The 21,617-nt window shown below is 42.9% G+C and overlaps 2 protein-coding genes across 3 annotated transcripts in view; one reads left to right on the top strand and one right to left on the bottom strand.

Annotated features, from left to right (window-relative positions):
- Positions 1–8,446, top strand: part of PLEK (pleckstrin) — a 31,753-nt gene extending 23,307 nt beyond the window's left edge. For both annotated transcript variants that reach the window (XM_075413294.1, XM_075413293.1), the window contains exons 7-12: positions 725–816; positions 1,563–1,747; positions 3,425–3,529; positions 5,214–5,297; positions 6,347–6,416; positions 7,301–8,446. In XM_075413294.1, the coding sequence (XP_075269409.1) occupies positions 725–816; positions 1,563–1,747; positions 3,425–3,529; positions 5,214–5,297; positions 6,347–6,416; positions 7,301–7,440 (676 nt within the window). In that variant the 3' untranslated portion in view covers positions 7,441–8,446. The remainder of the gene's footprint in view (positions 1–724; positions 817–1,562; positions 1,748–3,424; positions 3,530–5,213; positions 5,298–6,346; positions 6,417–7,300) is intronic.
- Positions 8,447–19,254: 10,808 nt separating this feature from the next.
- FBXO48 (F-box protein 48) lies at positions 19,255–21,614 on the bottom strand. The gene is made up of 2 exons (XM_009939128.2): positions 21,116–21,614; positions 19,255–19,706 (listed from the first exon to the last, which is right to left on the bottom strand). The coding sequence occupies exons 1-2, from the start codon at positions 21,422–21,424 to the stop codon at positions 19,545–19,547; spliced, it is 471 nt and encodes a 156-aa protein (XP_009937430.2). The 5' UTR covers positions 21,425–21,614; the 3' UTR covers positions 19,255–19,544.
- Positions 21,615–21,617: the final 3 nt, after the last annotated feature.

Below are 21,617 nucleotides of genomic sequence, written 5' to 3'. Positions count from 1 at the left end.
GCAACCTTTTTTTTGCCTCTAAGCAGTAAATACCAAGATACGAATGAGCCACCAGTGCTCCTTACAAGACAGTAAAACTGCACAGGGCCAAGATTCAACTAAATCTGACTTCACAGGCGTCAACAGAGGATCACCCTGACAAACAGGCCAAAGGACTTAGCCTGTGATATTTAATATTTGTCCTTCTTGTCATTCCAGAGCCCCAAGTAATTAGAGTTCAGAGCAAGTGAAAAGCGGATGGGAAGAAGGAAGTCACACCAGGGTTCAGTGAGGTTACTTAGGGTCTCTGAGAGTGTGCCGGCTTTGGGGGTGACGCAGTCACAGGTTTTCGGCTCGGCCAAGGACCTTTGGGGGAACATAGCACAAAGCGGTGAGCTCCCCTGTTGGCACTGAGGCTGTGGGGCCCTGTGAAAGTGCCTCAGCAGTGGGTGTTCCTCTGTTCACACTACAGCCACCACAGGTTGTTCCGTTCTCAAAATATGGGGGTGTGGTGAGCTGTTCGTGTGCTCGCCCCTCTACTCCTGCAGCTGCGACAGTGAAGTTGTGAGGCCTTCAGGCTTTGCAATGTAAATTTTTCAGGAAATTAAACTAAGCCATGCTATAGCTCTGCAGAGAGCAATATGCTAGCAAAACATGACGACACCATGAATGACAATGATATTATTGTATGAACTGGCTAAAGTTTTTTGTTTTCTAACCTTTTCTGTGGTTCTTTTATGCACAGTGCTTTGTACCTCTCAATGAAAGATCCTGAAAAGGGAATAAAGGAGTTGAAGCTGGAAAAAGATAAAAAAGTGTTCAATCACTGCTTTACAGGTAAGGAGCTCTTGTCCCTCTTTTCCATACAATAAAGGGAGCACAGGGCCAAGAGGCTAAATATAGATAAAACAGCTCTAAGCTCTGTAGAGAGATTTGAGAAGAAAACCTGGCAGATGTTTTCTTGACCAACACAGGAGGTTCTCAAAGGATGAAGCCTGAAAAAGTGTTCAGTTATGGCCATGGCAAGCAAGAGAGGATGAAGAAATTTAACCAGTGCCAGAAAGATTTAAGTAGATCTTTGTAGAAAGTTGCATGAAACACTTAACTCCAAAAGAATTATTCCTTTCTGAATTTTCTGTCAACAAGCTGCATCACAATGTATGTGATTCCTGTCCTGCTCCAAGTCAAATCTGTGGGTGCTAGAGTCAAAAGTCACCTGTTTTGACAGCACTGTGTCAGTAACACAGCAGCCTGGAAGACTGCCTGCTCCAGGCTTGACTGTCCTTTGTACTTCCCTAGTCCCTGTCTCTGAGGCTTCCCAGCTCAGCCCCGCATCCCCTCCCAGCTCTCTTCTCCATCAGGTACAGTGTTCAAGAGTTGTGCAGGCCCCTGCCAGCAGTCAGATTGGCTGTACCTCACTGGATGACCCAGGCACCTTTCCAGATTAGCCCTCTGCTTTATCACTAAGAACATCTTTCAGGACGTTGGTAAATACAAGGAGTAGGTTTGTTGCCTGTGTATTTTTAGGCTTCTTCATGTCTGTCTTCGTTTGTGGCTGATATTGTTTGTTCCTCTGTAACCAGGCACCTCTGTGATTGACTGGCTGGTGTCTAGCAACTCCGTCCGAAATCGCAAAGAAGGTCTCATGCTTGCCTCTTCCCTCTTGAGTGAAGGCTACCTACAGCCTGCAGGAGATACATCCAAGGCTGCTGCCGAGGGCCTGTCAGACACACCCTTCTTAGATCTCACTGATGCCTACTATTACTTTGTGAGTGTTGTATCTGTGGATTGTGTTTTTTTATTATTATTGTCTCGGGCTTATTGATGCTCTGCTTTACTCGGGCTTGTTGGTTTTCTTAAGTCCTGGAGGAAAGATTGTACAGAAATTGAGAGATCCATGTTAATTGTATTTCTCTATATGATCTCAGAATGAACTGGCTCACTTAAACATTTGTAAGCAGGACATTTTTTTTTCTGGCACCCTTCCAAGTGTAACCTGAGTGCTGAGATCAAGCTGGGTTCTTTTTAACTTAGACGTTGTTCCTGGTAATTTCGCCAGTGACCAGAATTTAGCCATCAGTTCCTCTGATGATTCAGTGGAAGGGAAGAGGGTAATTCATTATCACGGGGCTTCTCTGAGTGGCAAAAACTACAAACCCATTTTTGTGGAAAGCCATCAAATCTGACTCAGCGTGTGTGCACACACACACACAGTTTGCTTGCAAGTGGAGAAGCAAAACTTTTTAATATCCTCCAATAACACATGTCCTGGGTAGCTTACCCAACCTTTTCAATTTATTGCTTCATATGCTGTAAATTGATTTGAAGTGCTCGCAATATCACACTCACAGTCAAATACTATTTCAAAGATGTTTGGCTTATGAACTGAGGCTAACAAAAAAGTATGCCTTCTGTCAAGTAAAATGCTTGCATATTACAATTCTGTTTATATTTAGACTCATAGACTCACTTGACTTCAGCAAAATGAATCTCCCATTACTTCATTTGTTTTCCTAGAATGTGTCCCTAGTAGGGAGACTGCACCTGTGTGGCAATGGCAGCAGAGACACTGCTGGTGAAAGCAGCCTTGTGACCATCACAGTTCCTGGCTACCTGGGACACTTCTAGCAACCCATGTGCACTCTGCTCGCTTTTGGCTTGTTTCTAGTTTGGTTCAATACCAATGTGGTGTGAGGAGGTCACAGCAGGTCAATGTCTGACTTGCTATCGTACAAGTAGGCACCACAGATGTTTAAGCCACACAAATGTTTATCTACATTTACATCATTTGAACAGTGTAAGGTTTCAGTAAGTAACATCACAATTTATCTGGTGTGAAATAGATGTGATCCATGGATCCTGAGACAGCCTATGCTCAGTGCACACATCACAACATCACAGCTATCGAAAACTGAGAATTTAGAAAACTAGGGACAGTTCTTGTTGTTGGAGAAGACAGCCTAGATGGAGCATTTTTTTATTCCTGAATTCTAGATGGTTGTGATGGATGGAGGAAGAGGAAGGGTCTGTTGGGTCCAGGGATGGCCAACCTGGAGTGTATTGGCTGTGCTGGCATTGCTTCATATGAACTGCTATCTGTGCATTTAAAAACCTGTGCCATCATGGGATTGAGGCAGCCTGTCCATCATGGAGGAAACGTGACACCAAGAATCATGGAGAATGGAGGCACTGACATATACACAGATGCTCCAGGTCTCCTCAGATGCCCTGAGACTCATTGGTGTAGTCCTACCTCACACTATAACGCTTCCATGGTGACTTGGAGAGATCCTCAACTTCACTGGGAGATTTTTCCAGTAAAAGAGTTGATGTTTTGGGTGGCAAAAAAGAGGGTGGAGGGAAGCTAACAAGTAACCAGATTTGTACATGTGCATAAACATGCAGCAGCTGTGTAACGTCTGAATTTTCTTTTGTGGTCATGCAGCCAGACAGTGGGTTTTTCTGCGAAGGAAATTCTAGTGATGATGATGTGGTCCTGAAAGAAGAATTCAGAGGCATGGTAGTCAAACAAGGATGTCTGCTGAAACAGGTCAGTATTGCACATGTTCCATCTTGTCACGGGGATGATGTTGCATGGATACAAGATTACTGTTTTATACCTAAAAGCTGTAGAGAAGAAACTAGTTTATGCCGTCTCCATGCTTGACTGGTTTTGTCTCTGTTCCTCTTACCTTCGCATCGAGAACACTTGCTGTAGCATGGCAGCAGGGCTTTTGCCCAATGTTGTAAGGTTTATTGCTCTTATTACAAAATAAGACAGTTTATAGTTTTAATTTGGAAAGAGTGCTAAAGCAGGAGATGTGACAAGTCATTGGTATAATGCAGAACTGAACTCAGGTAAAAATGCTGCCGATCCAGTGTCCCTTTGGACACACAACTGGATTCAGTTGCCAGTTTTCACAGACTTTTTCAGCATACCTGAGCAAAGCAGTCCTTTCGGTCACTAATGTTTGATCCTGTCACATCTGTAAGATGGAAGATAACTGTGTACCTTCCTTTCCAGCAAAAAATTAAGCAATATGGTGAGCGTCCTGGTAAGATCCTTACTTTTTGAGGCCAATGCAAAAAGATATTAGTGAACTGAAAGCAAGACCAGGATTCTTCAATGAACAGAACAGTTCAGTTGGAAGGGACCTACAATGATCATCTAGTCCAACTGTCTGACCCCTTCAGGGCTGACCAAAGGTTAAAGCGTGTTATTATGGCATTGTCCAAATGCCTGTTAAACACTGACACAGACACGGGGTATCAACCACCTCTCCAGGAAGCCTGTTCCAGTGTTTGACTAGTCTCTCTGTAAAGAAATGTTTCCTAATATCAAGTCTGAACTTCCACTGATAAAAAATCCCTTGGGGGCTAAAGAACTGTTTGGTGATGTGCACTTGTATTTCTCTTGCTCAATCAGATTACTCAAAAGCAATGGAAGAAGTTAGATATGCATCTTTCTGCTAACTTTTGCCCTGTCACATTCACCTCTGCCTAGTTAGTAACTACACAAACAGCATAGTTCATTGAGAAATTAATATTTTGAAATGCTGAGAGGAAGTGATTCACGACAGTCTTCCACCAGTCTTAGTCTGGATTTGGTCACCCTCAGTGAGTTGTGAATCGTGGCTTGGAAGTGTCGCTGCTTCCGCTGAGAATGCCTGTTTCCAAGACTGAAATGATGGGTAAGGAAAATCTAGATCTGCTGAAAGCAATAAGGCATTTACATCCATATCAGAAGGTGGTGTTATTTCTGCTTGAGCTTCTCAGCAATGAACACTCTACAGGGTGGTTGAGCCAAGGAAGTCTTTTTTGTTGTTTTTGCAGGGAGAGAAGAACCTTCAGCTCATTCTTGCCTATAGTTCAAGGTACCTTCCTGCAACACATTTCGCAGCCATGTTTTCTGGCAAGCATTTAAGCCCAGTTCTCACACCTCGTGTGAATGTCATAGCTACCAGCCTATGAGATGTGTTTAGGGGAATCTCCCGTGTTGAAGCTGTTCTACTTTGTACAAAAAATAAAAAGACAAACCAGTGTGATAGCCCAGTTGTTGTGCAAAAAAGTGGGATGTAGAAAGCCCAGATCCAAGTCCTGTTCCAGTGAATATTTTCTGTCCAGAATATTAATACTGTTCCCTTCTGTATTTGCCTGTTCTCTCATGTGTAAGCTGACTGTAAGTGCTTGCAGGCAAAGCAGTTCACGTCATTCCTGGTTTTGAATTTTCCTAGGGACATCGGAGGAAGAACTGGAAAGTGAGAAAGTTTGTTTTAAGAGATGACCCTGCGTATCTTCATTACTATGATCCTGCTGGAGTAAGAGATGTTTGGTTTATTTCCCTGTTTGTTTTAAAGACAATGCCTTGTAGAAGTATCTGAATGGAGTATTTGCATGGGAATGTGTGATAGGGAAGACCAAGCAGGACAGTGGAGCTGTTTGTGCTCACACGCCCTAGCCATCCTCTGGAAAAGGTCTCTAGGTCACAATTGCAAATTTACACAATACAGTCATTTTGGAGTTTATATTGAGGTATTTTCTGTGTCAGGCTGAGACATGGCATTCCATTTCTTGTGTAATTCTAATAAGCCAAACCCTGCCCTAAGAAAGGAAGGAGTATTGCCATGGGCAAAACCTGCCTCCCAAGAGCTGGCATTCAGGTAGATTCAGCCTATGGGTTTTATTTCATCCTGGATTGCTGCAGGAGAAGTTGTGTGTTATGGGTTCCAGGTGCTTTATGCAGATGCCTGTCCCCCTTGGCAGGGGCAGCCTAGACACACTGGAGAATCAACACTGAGGAGTTTCTGACCTCCCTATTCCCAGCTTGCCTTTCCCGCTCCTGGCATCTGCTCCCAAACGGCTGAGGTGTCTCAGCTTATAGGGACTGCTTCTTTGAAATTTATGCCAATAAAAATGCATCTTCACCCGTTCTTTGACTATCACAGTCCTGAAGTGCACAAGAGGCCAAATTGTAATTAAGGGTATAGCTGCTCTTGCTGCTTGGTAAGAATACTTCTAAGATCTACTCTTTTTCTAACTAGTCTTTTTTTTCTGTTCACTGTAACATAGAAATGTTATAGTTGGCACAAGGCTTGTATTCTTCTTGTACCTTTGTTCAGGACATGCTAAATACTCTGCAGATCCTGAATTCCAAGTCCTAAAAGAGATTTCCTGTTTATTTGCACGTCTTCTCCCTACTACACACCCCACCCTCCATGTCACACACAGAGTGAGGATTCCCTGGTTTACCAGGTGACATACTAAGTCAGCAGATGTTTCTGTTTCCATTCTGGAGTTGTAGCCAGACATTAACACGTGAACAGTTTCAGAAGTGTTGCATTTCATTTTGATTTTGTGTCCTCACCAGGGAGAAGAACCACTAGGTGCAATTCACTTGAGAGGCTGCGTGGTGACAGCAGTGGAAGATATGCCAGACTGTAAGGAACCATATTGAATGAGCTGTGTAATAAGTTTTTAGTACATTCTTTCAATCTGCCTGAAATCACAAGTGGGTTTTACTCAAAAGCAATCTATGTGCAATGATTCAGTAATTCTTCTAGTAACTAGTCTCTCTATTGCTGTCTTAATTACTGGAGAAGGATACTGTGGTAAAGGTAGTAACAGGGAATCTTGTGTTTTGTCGGTTGTTGAGAGAAGGCTTATCAAAAGCATGACACCATCCCAATGTTAGGATAACTGGCCTTAGACGAAGTAAGCTGAGTTTGCTCTTTTTACTTGATGAATTTGGGATGGAAGCTTTATGTTAGAAATGGTTGTGCGAACAAATTATTACTGTTCACTTTCTGTTCCCTCCCAAACCTGGAAGTTGTGGGAACAGCAATGGCTAAACATTGCTGCAAAGAATAAGAAACACTTATTCCATGCTCTCCATGGGAGAGGCAGACTATCATACCCAGCAAGAAAGTCTGCTCGCATCTCAGCACCTGTGTAGGCTGTGCTGGCAGATATGAAAAGAAACAGAGATTCTGGATGTGACATGAACATAAACATCTTGGTTTTTGTAGCTGGCAAGGCACAGGAGGGTTTGAGAAATATGACCTGTCTGCAGGATTGCAGATACTTCCATGATTGGAGATCAGTTAACCAGAGACTCCTGAAGGTGAAATGTGCAGAATTCATGGGTTGTTTCTCCAATAGAGAGACCTGTCTCGTGGACCCAATCTTGCAATCTGTTTGCGAAGGCCTCTTCAGGCACAGCTATAGAAAGGAAGGAAATCCCCTTACAATGTGTAAAGGAAGAAACATTGTAAATACAAGACTTTATTCTCTCATAGTTGACTTCCTTATTTCTTCCCTGTAGCCAAGAAGTATGATGTTGACAACATCCTCTTTGAAATCATCACAGCAAATGAAATTCACTATTATTTGCAAGCAGCCTCATCCACAGAGCGTACAGAGTGGATCAGAGCAATTCAGGCAGTTGCTAGGACTGGAAAATGAAGATGATCTGCCAGCAAGAAGACAGACAACTGAAATTAGTTACTCAAAACAAAACAGGAATTTCAGCATTTCACTGAGAGAAAGCAGTATTATCCAGAAAGACATCCTAAGGCTTGTGGGTTGGGGGTGAGGGTGGGTAGTAAGTTTCAATTCTATAGTGGGCACTAACAAACTAACAGTTTTCCACTTGTGTTATGGTAATATTTTACTAAATTATAGCACAGAACCTACCATATTAGTGTGTGCTGCTTAGAGTAATCAGTCTACCTTGGGAAGGTTGTACCTTATACCTGTCCCTGCTGCCACAGCTGGTAGTGAGAATTTCACCGTTAACAGGGGACAGAGTCATGTCACTGACTGTGAGGAACGCAACTAGTCACCTACCATTCAGCCCGTGTTTCAGTATCTTCAGATATTTCAAAGTCTTCCCAAGACAAACTTTACACTTTCTTCTTTACCGGATCTTTTTACTGCTTGTTCACCTATACAAGTAAGGCCATAGAAAGGAATCAACTCACTTGGAAAGCTGATCCATTCCTTTATAATCCTTCAGTGTTAAGGAAGAAAAGAATGCAGACAACTGTGGAAACACCATGTGGAAAGCGAGTACAACTCAATGACAGCAGGATAAGGAAAAGTCTCTTCCCACAGTATTTCAAACATACGAAGCAACATCAGTTCAACTTCTTTATCACCTGATTTTCACCTTTGCTAAATTTCTCCACAAGAATCTGCTCTAGAACCATTGTTTCCTTTCATCTAGGTCACCAAAGCAGTTGCTGGGGTGTCAGGTACTGCTGATTTGACTTGTGTTTGAATTCAGAATCTTACAGGAGAAGGGAAAGGATCCATGGGTTGGTTACTTGAACTACTGATTGAATGGTTTTGTTTACATTTTTCTTTTTTTAACCTCCAGCAACATACTCAGTCCTTCCTTCTGTGCCTTAGTAATGTAAGAGAAACTTATGCTTGTTGTAACTGAAATAAACATTATTATTTGACAGGATCAGTTTACCTGATCAATCCTTTTATTTGTCTATGTATCAAACTTCTAAGTCTGAAACTTCAAGCAGGAGTTGAAAGTCAAGTTAATGTCAGATTCTGCATGTAGGCTGTTCCTGATGCAGACTGATATTTCTGAGTGGAATTAAACTTCAAAACTTCTAAAACTCTCTTCATAGATCTAAGAAGGTACCTTATCCTTAAGAATTCTTATTCAGAAAATAAACCTGGAGCTAAAGCTTCTCTTCAATTCTGCTTAACTATAACTGTATCTGAGCTAATGAGCCTGAAGGTCTTTTGCCTTTAGTATTGCTTGTCACAAAGAAAACACAGCCCTGCAGGAGCAGCAGGCTTGCAGACACCATTGTCATGTCCATTTAAGACATCCAGAGGAAATCAGCTTCTGGCAGGCATTTCTTGTATCTCACACAAGCTGACGGGATTGCTGAAGCCTGGTCTGTCATTCTGAGAAAGGAAGACTCATGGTAAAAAGATATGCTGTTTGCTCAGCGTGTTTTCTTGATAATTGCTTTGTGGTTGCTGCTTACATTTGCTTTCAGAGCTCACTAACCCAAAAATACTCTATGGCACAGAAAAATAGAAAAAAATCCCACACAATCAAACAGAAGCAAAGGAGGGATGCAACTGACATTTTTTAATAAAACTAAAAAGTTTTACTAGTCTTTGACCTTGTCATTTTTCCCTGTGCCTAGTCAAGAGTACAGCTGCCCACCTATGATGCTAGTCAGCGTATTTTTGGAAGAGCTCTGACGCTCTTGATTAGAAACTAGTCTATATCAATAGGGTCTCTAACCTCATAGGTAGTTCTTTTGAAGATCATAAGGGTTTGTAAGTGTCTGCTGCTTGGCAGAAATGGGAAGTTTGGAAGTGTATGTCTGATCCACCCTACCTACGTTTCCTGCTATAAATGCTTTCGTTTGCCTGGGACTGGGACTGACTCCAACCTGCTCTTCCTTTTAGTCAGGTTCTCACGCATTTCTTGACATCAATAATTTGCCCTACATTCCAGGGTAAATGTGCTCTAGTCCATTTTCAGACGAGGCCTGACAAGAAAAACAATACATTTCACAGACCTTGATAAGCTCTTCATAAGGGTTGAATTGGGGACAAGGATTATTATGGGGCTAGTTTTCAAAGACATTAAGTTTCCTAACTTATGGCAGTGCTTTTGAAAATCAAAGTAGGTACCTGAATGCCACCAACAGTCTGACCTTAGGAATTGTGCATGAGATGATGACAGTTGTCACAACCCTTGAACTGAGTCAGGAAAGCCGCTAAGGAAAGAGCAACCGGAGTTTAGACAAGATGGTGATGACTACTGTAATAGATGTCTGTATATGAGGAGAAAAAAAAAGGTTATTTTTACATCACTACAATTTCTAGAGATGCTAAATACATCTTGTCCACGGGAATTCAGTGTTAAAAAGCAACTACAAGTCTATCATAGATTATGAGGTCAGCCTGGTTGCTCAGAAGGCATGGAAGGGAAGAGGCATGTGTCCTGAATACCAGCACAAAGGAAGAGAGAGCAGGCCAAGTACAAGGAACTACTAATTAAAAGAGGAAAAACAGAAGAGCAGACCTTCATGTGCTATGCTTCCTCCATCTGTTTTCACCCTTTATTTAAATCACACTTCTACACACTCAGCAATTACTACGTCAATATCAGTTCCTTTTTACTCAAAACATGAATTAGTCTTTTTTCATAGACAGAAGGACAGCAAATAAACCTTTGTGGATAAGGACTATATTTATAATCTTCAATTACTGTAAGACTTTTATGATATAATCTACTATAAAGATCCTCTTAGGTTCATGTTTGACTTGCCATATCTTACACTGAGCAGTTTTCCCTCCCCTGGAATTCTGACTACATGCGTACTACAGTCAGGTTTTCAGGAACATTTATGAACCGTGCACCCATAAAAACACTGACGTAGACCTGGAACTTCTTCTTCTATGGTTTAAAAGAGAACAGGACAAAGCAAACCACACACACATACACTATAAAAATAACATCCATGGGGACTGCAACAGCTTAACAGGCTTTCAGCCACAGGTGTTACTTCTGATAATCCAATAAACACCACGTATGGAGGTAGTTCTGTCTTAATGTGTTTCTAGCAGTGGTTTCCAAGAGCTGTTTAATTTCCCTATGCTGTGGCTTTCTTCTGAAGGGTAAGGTTAGTATTATTTTGTTGCTAAGTGTAGTTATTTGGGTGCTGTTCTTTGCAGTATGCTTTTTTTTTTTACTTGAAAGAATAGTTAACAGAAAGTGTTAAATATCTACCAAAAATGTGATTTTAGTAATAGAACAGCTTATTAGCCATTCACAAAGAGGAAAGAAACTAGGTAAGGCCTCTGAGGTAAGATTTAGTATGTACCGTCAAGTCCCTCTTTTAGACAAAGTTTTTACTTGTATTTGTTAGTGCAATATTGCAGATAATTTTCAATGTCATAATACTGGTTCTGTCTTTGTCTTAAATTTCAGTTTACTGCAAATGTTAAGCACTAATTATTTCCTTCCCCACACCCCCCCCCCCCATTTGTTCTCAAATACTTTAGAAGTTATTTTAAGTTTAAACAACTTGCTTCACAGGGCTCTGGATAAGCTCTTTTTATTGTTTGTAACGTGTCTCCATTTGTTCTGAGTTCAGGCTTGGGTAGTACCAAAACTAAGAATCCTGGAAACTTCTCTTAGATAGCCTTTTTGGTGAGGGCCAGAAACATTTTAGTAGGGTGGGGGTTTTTTGAGGTGTTTTTTTTTGTCGGTTTTTTTGCTTCTTTTTTTGTTTTGTTTATACATTTAAAAACTGTAGGAGGAACTTTAAAAAGCAAAATGAGCAGATAACAGTTCTCTGCTGGTTGTTGGTAGTCGATATTTCTGTGAGTGCCTTCAGTTTGTGTTTCAAAAAGTGCACATATTTTCGCTTGTGAACTGTGGTCTTGTATATAGAGGTTTGATCATGCTCAGAGTAAACCTCTGTGTGTAACAGAAGGCTTGAAGCTGGGCTTCAAATTTCTCTCTCCCCTTTGGGTTTCCTGCTGGCTAACAGGGGGTGTGTGCTCTTCTCTCCATCAGCCACCTTTTCTTGGAGTTTTTGGGTTTGGTAGCTTTGGCCACCTGAGAAAACTGTATATGCCATGCAATAAATAACACCAAGTTCTTTAGCCTACCTACTTGAGTAATTTTTAAGTAAATGTTATTATACTGAGTTTGTCTTAAACTAAACAGAAGTGGAATATATGTGCTCTTACATGTTAATAATATGCCACAACATGCAAAAGGTTCTTTTTTGAAAGAGGATAAAATAAAATGCAAGGCTATTCACAAAGCCTCTGGTTTGAAGGATTGCTTCCAGACTATACAATTAAGTAATTGCATAGTTTTATTATTTAGCCTGTAAGCTGAGCGGCTCTCGATGCATAAATTGTCAGATGTTTGCCTTTTAACATCAGGACACAGGATGGAAATCTCAGTCCTGCTGCTTGTGGACCAATGCTGACAGTGAGTAAGGAGTCTTTCTCTTGCTTTCTAACCCTTTCTCTGCTACCCAGGAGTGTGGTTCCTGAGTATCTCTCTCCTGTCTTTACGCGTGACTTGTGTGATGCTAAGGAGCACAAAGACAACTTAAAAAGCAAATGGTGGAGGCAGGATCAGTGTCCTGGCTGGTGAGGTGCTGGTGCCTTTCCAGATGACTTTGCCTGCCCACCATACGTGGGTGCTTAAGGGAGGCTTGTTGCAATGTGGAATCTTTGCAATGCTCCCTCCTGGCTTCAGTAGTCGCTGGATTGGAGCCTGAAAGAGGAGTGTCATTTGCCAGCTCTGTAGCTGCGGTATGAGAATGAGCCCTGGCTGATCTGCAAAACAAATGTAGAAGGGAGCCACCATCTGTATCCGTGAGTTCTTTTTGTTGTGTGGGATGATGATATGATTGAAGTCTGAATGTGATGCATGAAGAATAATTTGAATGCGGTTACTTCGTCACCTTTTGAAGGTATTTTGGGAACTGTTTCATCTCGTAAAATGGTGGGTTGGTGATCTGCAAGCCAAGCAAACAAAAAACACCATTGAAAAATCTCTGACTGAAAACAACGTTCTTCTTTTGTTGTTACTCATGAGACTTGAAATAGAGCTTGTTATTTGGCTTCAAAATAAGTTTGTTTTTTGTGTTTTTTTTCCTGGATTAGAACATAGGACTTCCTGCTTTGTATTTAGAACCACAACTGTGGTTTTCCACACTTTGTTTCTGGTTCTTGTAGATTGCTTCATTTTTTTTCCTTTCAGTTGCTGAAGGGAGAGTAAAACTGTATATGAAAGCTGAGGAAAATGCTGCTTTTCATACTTTGTTGGACTTCCATTGTAAGTGTAATGGGGTATAGTAAAACTCTTCACCTTCCCTGCATAGACTCTGTTGTTTTTTAAGATGGAAACACGTTTCCCTCTCTTTCTCCATCCCACTAAAAGATGACTGAGAAGGAGGGAGGAAATGAATCGAAGGCAAATGCTGATGAAACTGAGGGATGTTTGCTTCCAGCAGCTGAAAGGAAGGAAAATTATGTCAGTAATTTTTTTAAAATTTGCCTTCAGTATGTCTTTCACCAAAATCTTGCATATTAATAAACCAGACTGATCAAGGGAGAGGAGGAATGACTGGAGATTGATGAGTTTAATTAAAAAAAAATATGGCAAAAAAATCCGTAACTAGACAGCCCAATCTTCCCACGTCCTCAAACCCACATATTAAAAGGACATTGAGAACTTTCTTCTTAGAGTATTGCTATTAGCCCCTTTCTCTTTCTTAAATGTACTAGAACAACCTATTGCAGACTGATAGAGTATCAATTATATAAATCAATGTGTAATCAGTCTTTTCATGTACCTGCTTCCACATCATAAGGAAAAGTCTGAAAATACTTTCTTAAGCATGCAAGTATATCAAAAGAAAAACAAGAAACTATCTCTTTTGTCCTTCATTGCTTCTGCTGTGTGCGTATGTAGGTGTCCTGCTTTTGAAGGCTAAAGTTTCTGTGTGTCTCCTAGTACGTGATGGTGAAAGTACGGTAACAAAATCAATGCCCATGCGTGGGATATTTTTGAATAATAGGAATTGTTTGTAGTAGATGTTTATGCAGCTTTCTGATTAATAAAAGGAAATATTTTGTCATTCTGGTACATAAGTGCTAAAATAAGGTGGTTTGGGTTTTTTAATAACTTAATATTTTTACTTAGAAGAAGGGTTTTTTTCCAAAGTTACATCTTCTATTTCCACTTTCTGCTCTTCCTGCCCCCCCTTCCCCCCCCCCTTCTTCTTAAAGCTATTTTGACCTAAACTTCCTAATCTAAAAAGAGAGCTTGTGGGTCTGTTTTTTAGGCCTTGTCGAGTGGAACTCAGATACATAAATGTAAATGCCTAGTGGTATTTCAGATGTGCTACAACATACCATGTGGTCTTTAGTCACCCCTCTAGAACAGCAAAAACTTCTCATCTCCTCCTACCTACATGCTGTGTATAGAAGTTTGGTTACTTTATGGATATTGAGTGCCATTATAGTCTCCCTGTTTAAGCAACTGAGGAGCCCTCAGCGTTATTATCTCTAAGTACATGAATTGATAAGAGTTGCGTGATAGAATGACTTTAAAGAGCAGTACAATTTAGTGATAAAACAGTCTACAGACTAGTGATGTTTAAAAAACAAAGGTGCATTAGAAAAGCTGATTAGCTTGGTTATCTACATTAGGTGAAATTTGAGGCATGTTTCTGTTACTGGCTATACTGTTAAATTACTATATGCTGTCTCTTGCGAAACCTAGGTGTTAGGATCTTCTAGCTAAATTTGTACAGTACTCTTGATCTTTAGCATTGTGATGGAAAAATAGTGGAAGCTATTGAAAATATTCCATCAATTGAACAGATGAGTAAAGTTCTTATGGGACATTGTTGTATTTAATTTATTAGCTGTAAGACGCTGCTGCAAAAAAAAATATTTTGCCTTTCTCAACTTTTCTTTTTTCCCCTGTGCTGTTTAAAGGCTTAAGGTGGCTGAAGTTTTCCCAACTTGCGCAACCTATACCTTCAATTTGGCCTTCAAGTTGAATCCTCCAATAGGTAGCTGGTAGCATCTTGTGGTCTTTTGTATTTGGTGTTCTGAGACCATGGAGATGTTTAAAAGCAATGTTTAGTGCTATAGCTAATACATTATCTCATGGCTAATGGTGTCCTCTGGCATCTGGAGAAGTCTTTGTGTAGAGCTTCAAGTGTCTGGCATCTCGGCAACAAAACAGCCTGTGCAGTCGACACTCCTGTGTTGGCAAGTAGCAGCTCCTTTGCCTGTTAAGATTTTAAAGGACTGTGCATTAAGCAAAGGAGCTGCTGCTTGCTGCTGCTGTATTTGTAAATGTGGATCAAAAAAAGCTAATGTTGTACCTAATTTGCATGCTCTAGCAGGCTGCTTTTTATTCCCCCCGGCTTTGTAAATCCATGGTTGCTGGACATGGGTGGCAGCGTTGGACACGATGATTCTGAGGAGTTGGGGGGGTTGCAGGTAACTGTGCCAGTACGTAGAATTGTCCTCTTGGGTTTCATCTTGGTAGGTCCCCTGGGTCCTCTGAGTTTGCTGCCCATCACCTCTCTCCTTCTCCCCTTTCTACCCACAGTTATAGGGTTTTTATAGCTTGGGTTTTTTTGGTTTACCAGAATAGAAGTGGGTCTAGCCCTTAGCACTGAGGCCCACAAAAAAAAACCCACCACCACCAACCCCCAATTCTTAGCATTGTTATGCTGATCAGAAGCTGCTGCTGACTCACAGTATTAAATGCAGGAGGTGATTTCTGCCATGGTTTTGGGGACAGGCTTTTCTGAACAAGCAATATGCTGAAAAACTACTGCAAGTGTCAGGATGCTCTTGGGAATCTGATATGCCTCTACCCAAGTCTATTTGGAGAGAAAATAAAATAACACCACCACCACCCAGATCCTCCCATGTGCATGCCTTTATTACCTTTCTGTCAGCTCTGGTGGGCTGAGCAGCCAGTCCCAGTCCTGAGCCCAACTGGTCTGTCTTCAGTTGGGATAACTATGTCACTTGCTATGTTCCAGAGCTGACTAGGATAGAGACATGAAACATTAGTGACAGCCTATCAGCAGAAGCACTTCTCTTGACAAAATTAGCTTTGAAATTTGAGTGGTTTAATGAAGAAAAGTCTGTGGTGATTAAACATCTCATGCTTTCTTTTTTATTTAATCTGACTGTTAATGGCAACGGCCCCAAGCCACATCCTGCACCATGATGAAATAACGCCACACTGTCAGCTCCTCCCTTCAGAAATGGAGCACTACAATACTGAGTAGTCGCAAGGAAGGTTCTAACACCACAGGCGGCATTGGAAATGCAGAAATAAAATACTGACCTCGGGGGACCTCAGGTTGAGCTTCAGTGCCAGCATTTTGATGCCCAGCTGTGTGCAGCAGCTTGGGACGTTTTTTCATCCCAGAAGCCTGGTTGGTTTGAGCCCGTGTTGCATAGCTGAGGCATGTGGGCGGAGGACATGCTATTTGCTCTGCACCGCGCAAGCTTCACATGCTCCCTTGAAAGGCTTCTCTGTCTTGGGAAAGCTGGATGGGCAGGAAGGTGAGCAGCAGGACGGCCATGTGGCTAACGGGACGCCTGGGCAATGGGCGCCTCAGGCAGCTTTCTGCAGCTAACACCTTCTGAGTAGGAGGGTAGAAGTGGTATGTGAATGCGGTGGGAAGGTCAGTGGGGTTTCCTTAAAGTAGAACTTTCCGCTTCCTCAAAAACTTACGGGTTAGAGAGCCGGGCAATGGAGCAGAAAAAGGGTTTCACCAGCTACCTAGGTGTGAGGACAGCTGGCGCGTGTCCTGGGGTGGTAGGTGGGTTTTACATGTGTGGCCTTAGCTGCTGAGGATGCTCTCTGGGGAAGGATACCTACGCATTAGTGCTAATTTAGGCACCAGGGTGATCTTCCTGTTGCTGGCATTTCAGTGGTTTTTATTCACAGGTGGGAGGGGAAAGAGAAGGAGCCCAAACCATCTGGTGTAGAAAGTGCCGCTGTTTGGAGCAATGGACGCTGCTGGGGTAGCTGTAAAGGGAAGAGAACACATCCAGCCTGCAGCAGAGCTAAGAGGCTGAGTAGGTGGTGCAGGGGCAGAGAGGGGTAGAACAGAAGACCAGAATTGATGTAATGAAATCTCCAGGGAGAATTAAAACCCTTGAAGGAGGGGCTCAGAGTGGGGAGGAGAAGCAAGCTTTGTTTACATGAGAACTTCTACTTAAATACTTGTTTTTCTTCTTTCAGTGATAGATTTTCCTTGAAAAACATACACCACTGCTACTCCAGGTTTAAAGATCTAGGCCTTGTCTAACTGCATAGCTGAGTGTTTAATTCCTTGTGTGTTTAAAGAGGCACAGCCCCCTGATCTGGGCAGAGGTAGAGGCATAACAGATACTGGCAACTCCCATGCTTGTACAAGAATGGGGAAAAGCTGCAGCTAAGTACACAGCAAAACAACTCTCTGACAGAATTTATACCAGAATAATTATTCTATTTGCAAGTTGTATCCCGAGACAAATATATGAGAACTGATAGCTGAGGGGCAGGAAAGGAGCAGAAAGAGGGGATAAATATCTGGCAGTTACAGAGACTTGAGGTAACGGGAGGAGGCTGGGTGAGGAGAAGGGTGAGGGACTAGGTCCATTATTGTGCACTTTTCCTGTCTTTTGATTAAGATACTGGGCACTCCTCAGGTGATTAGAATGTGCTGCTAGTATTTTTTCTTCTTTATTAATTTATATGCACTTTTTTTCACTTCTAGCTCTCTCTAAGTCAGGGTAAAAGATACTGTGAGCAGGGAGTGAGGTAGCGTCTTCAGTGGAAAAACCGCTTGGGTGTGGTTTGTTTTTTTGAGCTAACTAAATATAATCTTAGAGCAGAAGAGCTAATAATAAAAGAAGCAGTGTTTGCAATTCATTGAGCTTTGTGCTACACCTGCTGTTCTTAGCAAGGCTCTTTACTCCGAGTTACACTTCAGCCATGTTTGGCAGCAGGGTGATAGCAGAAGCTTCGGTGAATTTGTGGTACTGCATCCATTTTCGTCATCCCATAAGAACAGCATCAACTCTGCTGGCAGTAAGGGGAGGAGGTGTGCACCTTTATAAAACTTTGTGCAGTGGGGTCCTTATCGGGGGACTAACACTTACCTATAAGCAATACATTGCAAAAGATGTATAAGAAACATTATCCAGTCATTGCATTGTGTCACGCAATGTTGTTGATGAGAAAGCTGCCTTGATTAGATATGCTATTCGTGATTTAGAAAAGGTACTGGTGCTTATGAACTGAAAAGCTGTTCTAATGGGGAAAAATGTAGGAGGCTGAGTGAAGTGGATCAGTTTTGGTGAAATCTGTTGAATGCCCCAAATCAGAAAAGGGAGCAGGTAACATACTGTTCTTGGAAGCATTTTAGAACTACTGGTTTCACCTGACTGTTCTGTTTCTTCCCTGGGCTGTAGATATAGGCATCTACAACAAAACAGCCTGCGAGCCCAGACGCTTGCAATAAAGGGGATTAAATAATACTAGATATTTCCACTAAATATTCTGATATCCTTAAATAATTGTGAGAAAATAAAAATGCATAAGTTGGATGGAAGTTTAAACTAAGGGTTTGTTTAACCACCCACACCACTGAACAAAAAATGCTACTGGATCTTAGCCAAGAGGACAACGGTCTCTATTTTCAGAGCAAAACTGCTCTACTCCTCCACCTAGTGTTGTCGGGCTCCCTCCTGGTTAATCTTACCTGTTAAAGGTAAGGGCTAGACCTATTGTAAGTAAACTCTGTATTTAACAGGGGCCTGACCTAGTGCCACCCGAACCTCATGCTCATGACACAACGCTTCCATCCTTATGTTGCCACAAGGTCCTCTGCGAAAGTCCACAGCAGTTGATTTGAAATCACTTCATATTGACGTTGTTTCATAAGCATGATAGAAGTCTTCCTATAGAAAATTGGTCCAAGACTGGTGACTGAATTTTGTAGGAATACCTCAAGCAGTAGGGACTGTCCCAGCATTTTCCCACTTACTTTACTCGTCAGTGCAAAGCAGGTAGGGAAAGGTGATATAGAAACAGAATTGTAATAAATTAGTTTTGTGGTCACTTTCATGCTGAGTAATGTGACAGGTATCTCCTCTTTTTATAGAAGCAGTTTTTAAAGTCAGTACAAGAAGTCAGTGCTGGTAAAGCAGGGTCTGTGCAAGGGGAGATCACAATGTAAGAGAAAATTAAGTTTTTGAATGCATTTTAGCCTGACTACAAAGATGTATGTAGTTGTGTTATCTCACGTGGTTATCTGAGTTATTTTGTTTAAAGTAGTAACTTTTGCTGTACTCCTCATCTTGCAAATTACTAAAATGCATGGCTGATGGCAGAGAAGCTGTTAGTTATGTGGCTGTTTCAGTCCTGCCTGGTGCCTGGATCTGAGAGTCCTAATCCAGAAATCCCAGAGCTGGGCACTGGAAATGCGGTGCTGCCAAGCACTAACACCGGTGGGTGCAGGTTCAGAAAAGATCCCCATGAGGGCTCTGTCCCTTGAGATGGGCAGTGGGGACGTTCAGCTGATCCTGAGGTGGGGATGCCTTGTCCTCTTTTCTTTGCAATGTCTGGATTTGCTCCTTCCCCAGCCTTCCTTTGTGGGCTGTCATGTTGTGCTGCTGATATAATACACTTCAAGTCAAACATGCCTTTTTTTTTTTTTTTAAGTCATCTCTTCCAAAATAAAAAGTGCAAATTGAAAGTACAATCAACATCTTTTTGACAATACAGCAGAATGTTAAATTTACAAATATAAAATTACAACTATTTAGTCTTATTTAAGATTTTACAGAAAATTAATCAGATAAAGTGCAAATAAAAAAATATAAACATAACTTTTTTTTTTAGAAGCTTTCATCATATGGTTGCAAACACAGCTGATTTTGAACTGCAAAATATTTACAGTTTGGCAGTCTGCGAGTTGTTGGTAGAAGGTTCTTGAGTTGCAAGAATCAGCACTGGTTTCTCATCTCTCAAGTTCTGCTTCCAGGATTTCTCCCCATGTGTCGACATCCATTGGATACATGCTTTTCTCTGGCAAGCTGTTTTGTGAAGGAATGTTGCTGTATTTCCCGCTCAGCCATTCTTGCTTCACTTTGCTTTTCCAGTAGTTTCTCAGTAATGTGATCTGATGGAAAAAACAAACAGATCTTGGAAATGAACTGATGTAAGTTGCATTCAATACAAGTAAGTTTTGCATTGGAAGAGTAATGCTAGAAAAAGGATTTGGAATGTGTCTTTGGGTATCTAGACATGAAGCCCAGGAACTGCACTGCTGCCAAGAAGCAGACCTTGGTCTACTTCCAACTTTTCTGTTCTAAGCTGGGTAGAGAACCGCTTCTTGCCTCAATTCTTTGAAGGTTGACATGAAAACCCTAAACCAGGAACTCATCTTCCTCCTTACTCCTGAGAAGAGGTGCCTTTCACTTTCTCTTCCTATTTAGGCTATTCATGACCTTTAACTCTTGCTTGGGCTCTTAATGCAGGCTGGCTGGATTCTTCTCTTCAGCTAACCTTTTAGTGAAAGAAAATGCTGAACTGGTGTGTTTGTTGCTTCTACTTCAAATTCCCTCCAGATAAGACAGAGAATCAGTGCAGGGAGTTCTGGAAATTCTTGTGCAACAGTAGTAAGATCTACACATTTGAAGGGCAACCACTGCCTGCTCATGGCTTTGCCTCATACTGAAACAACTCTACGGAAGCGTGAGAGTACAGAACTGTTTGTCTGGGGGTTGGTTTTTTTTCTGCTGCTTCTCTTTTCACCTTTCCACTGCCTCCCTGCTCTCAAACACACCAGCTCAAATGAGGTGGGGATCACCCTCTGGCTGTTCCAGAGTAGTAACTGTGAAACCACTCCTTTCCTGATCTACCCCAGCTTGCAGGCCAGACTGGACTGCGATAGACCTTCCAGCACATTCGGCTCCTAACTCCTCAGAGCGGCTGTAACTGGGCGTGTGTGTGGGGAGAGTTTCAAAACAGCTTCTCGGAGCTCCTGCTTGCTTCCTTTTCTCTACCCCAGTTTTTTCCTCCTGGATGCATGTTGCTCGGGGCGTACTGAGGCAGAGCTACCCAGGATGAATTTCTGGGCAGTCCTTCCTCACCAGCAGAACTATTCCCATGAAATGCAACCAGAGAGCACATGCTGCCTCGCGGGGGTACGCTGTCTTCTCCCCCCTGGCCCTGTCTACTGGGATGTGGACTTTCTTCCGTGCTAGGGCTGTGCAGGCTTCGATACGATGGATATCGGTGCCAAGGCTGCGCCGGGCAGTGTGAGGACTAAACATGGGGTGCCAGGGTGGCCAGACGTGGTCCTGGGCAGGGAACGGGCCAGCCTTGCTTCCACCTGTGCATTTCACCAGCTGTCCAGCTGTTGGCGTGTGCTACCAAGCCATGCTGTGATTACAGAGGTTCTCCCATTAGCCTGGGGCAGACGAGATGTGCTGACGTAATCTCTTTACGTATTTCTATTATGTATTTCTGTTACCAATCCCTGAAGCCTGGACGCTGCCGCCATTCCATCACCGACGTCAAATTTACCTTCCAGGAATAGCCGTTTCCCCGGTCGCAGTCGATCTCCCGCTGGCAGACAGCCCTGGCGCTCAAGCAGTGCGGCCTCCACAAGCGGTCGTTACTCTCGATGACGCGGTGCCAGCCCTTGCACGTCACGGCCGCGTGACACAAGCTCTCAACGTCCAGGTCGCTGAAAATCCGCGAGCTGACCTCCGGGGGGAGGAGAGCCACGAAGTCGGCCGGGCCTCCCCCTCCTCCTCCTCCCCTCTGCCGGCCGGCGGGGAGGAGCGCGGGTCCCCCGGCGGCCGAGCGGGCGGCCGAGCGCTCCCCCTCCATCCCCGCGGCCTCGGGGCGGGGAGGCCGCCCGCGTCACCGCGGCCGATGCCTCTCCGGGGGGCCGCGGGCCGCCTCTCCGCCTGCCCGCATCTTCCTCCCGCCGCGGCGCGGGGGGGGAGGCCGGGGGTTTCGCAGGCGCACCCGTCCCTGTTCGGGTCCGCAGAGGCCCGGCCGCTCCTGAGGCGAATGACGC

The sequence above is a fragment of the Opisthocomus hoazin genome, chromosome 2, assembly GCF_030867145.1.
Source record: "Opisthocomus hoazin isolate bOpiHoa1 chromosome 2, bOpiHoa1.hap1, whole genome shotgun sequence".
In the NCBI taxonomy this organism is placed as follows: Eukaryota; Metazoa; Chordata; class Aves; order Opisthocomiformes; family Opisthocomidae; genus Opisthocomus; species Opisthocomus hoazin.
This window is presented reverse-complemented; position numbering and strand designations above follow the sequence as displayed.

Excerpts from the sequence above, each read along its gene's own strand:
- FBXO48 (XM_009939128.2), bottom strand. The coding sequence starts at position 21,424 with ATGGAGGGGGAGCGCTCGGCCGCCCGCTCGGCCGCCGGGGGACCCGCG. Across the intron at positions 19,707-21,115 it reads GAAACGGCTATTCCTGGAAG|ATCACATTACTGAGAAACTA; the intron begins GTAAATTTGACG and ends TTTTTCCATCAG.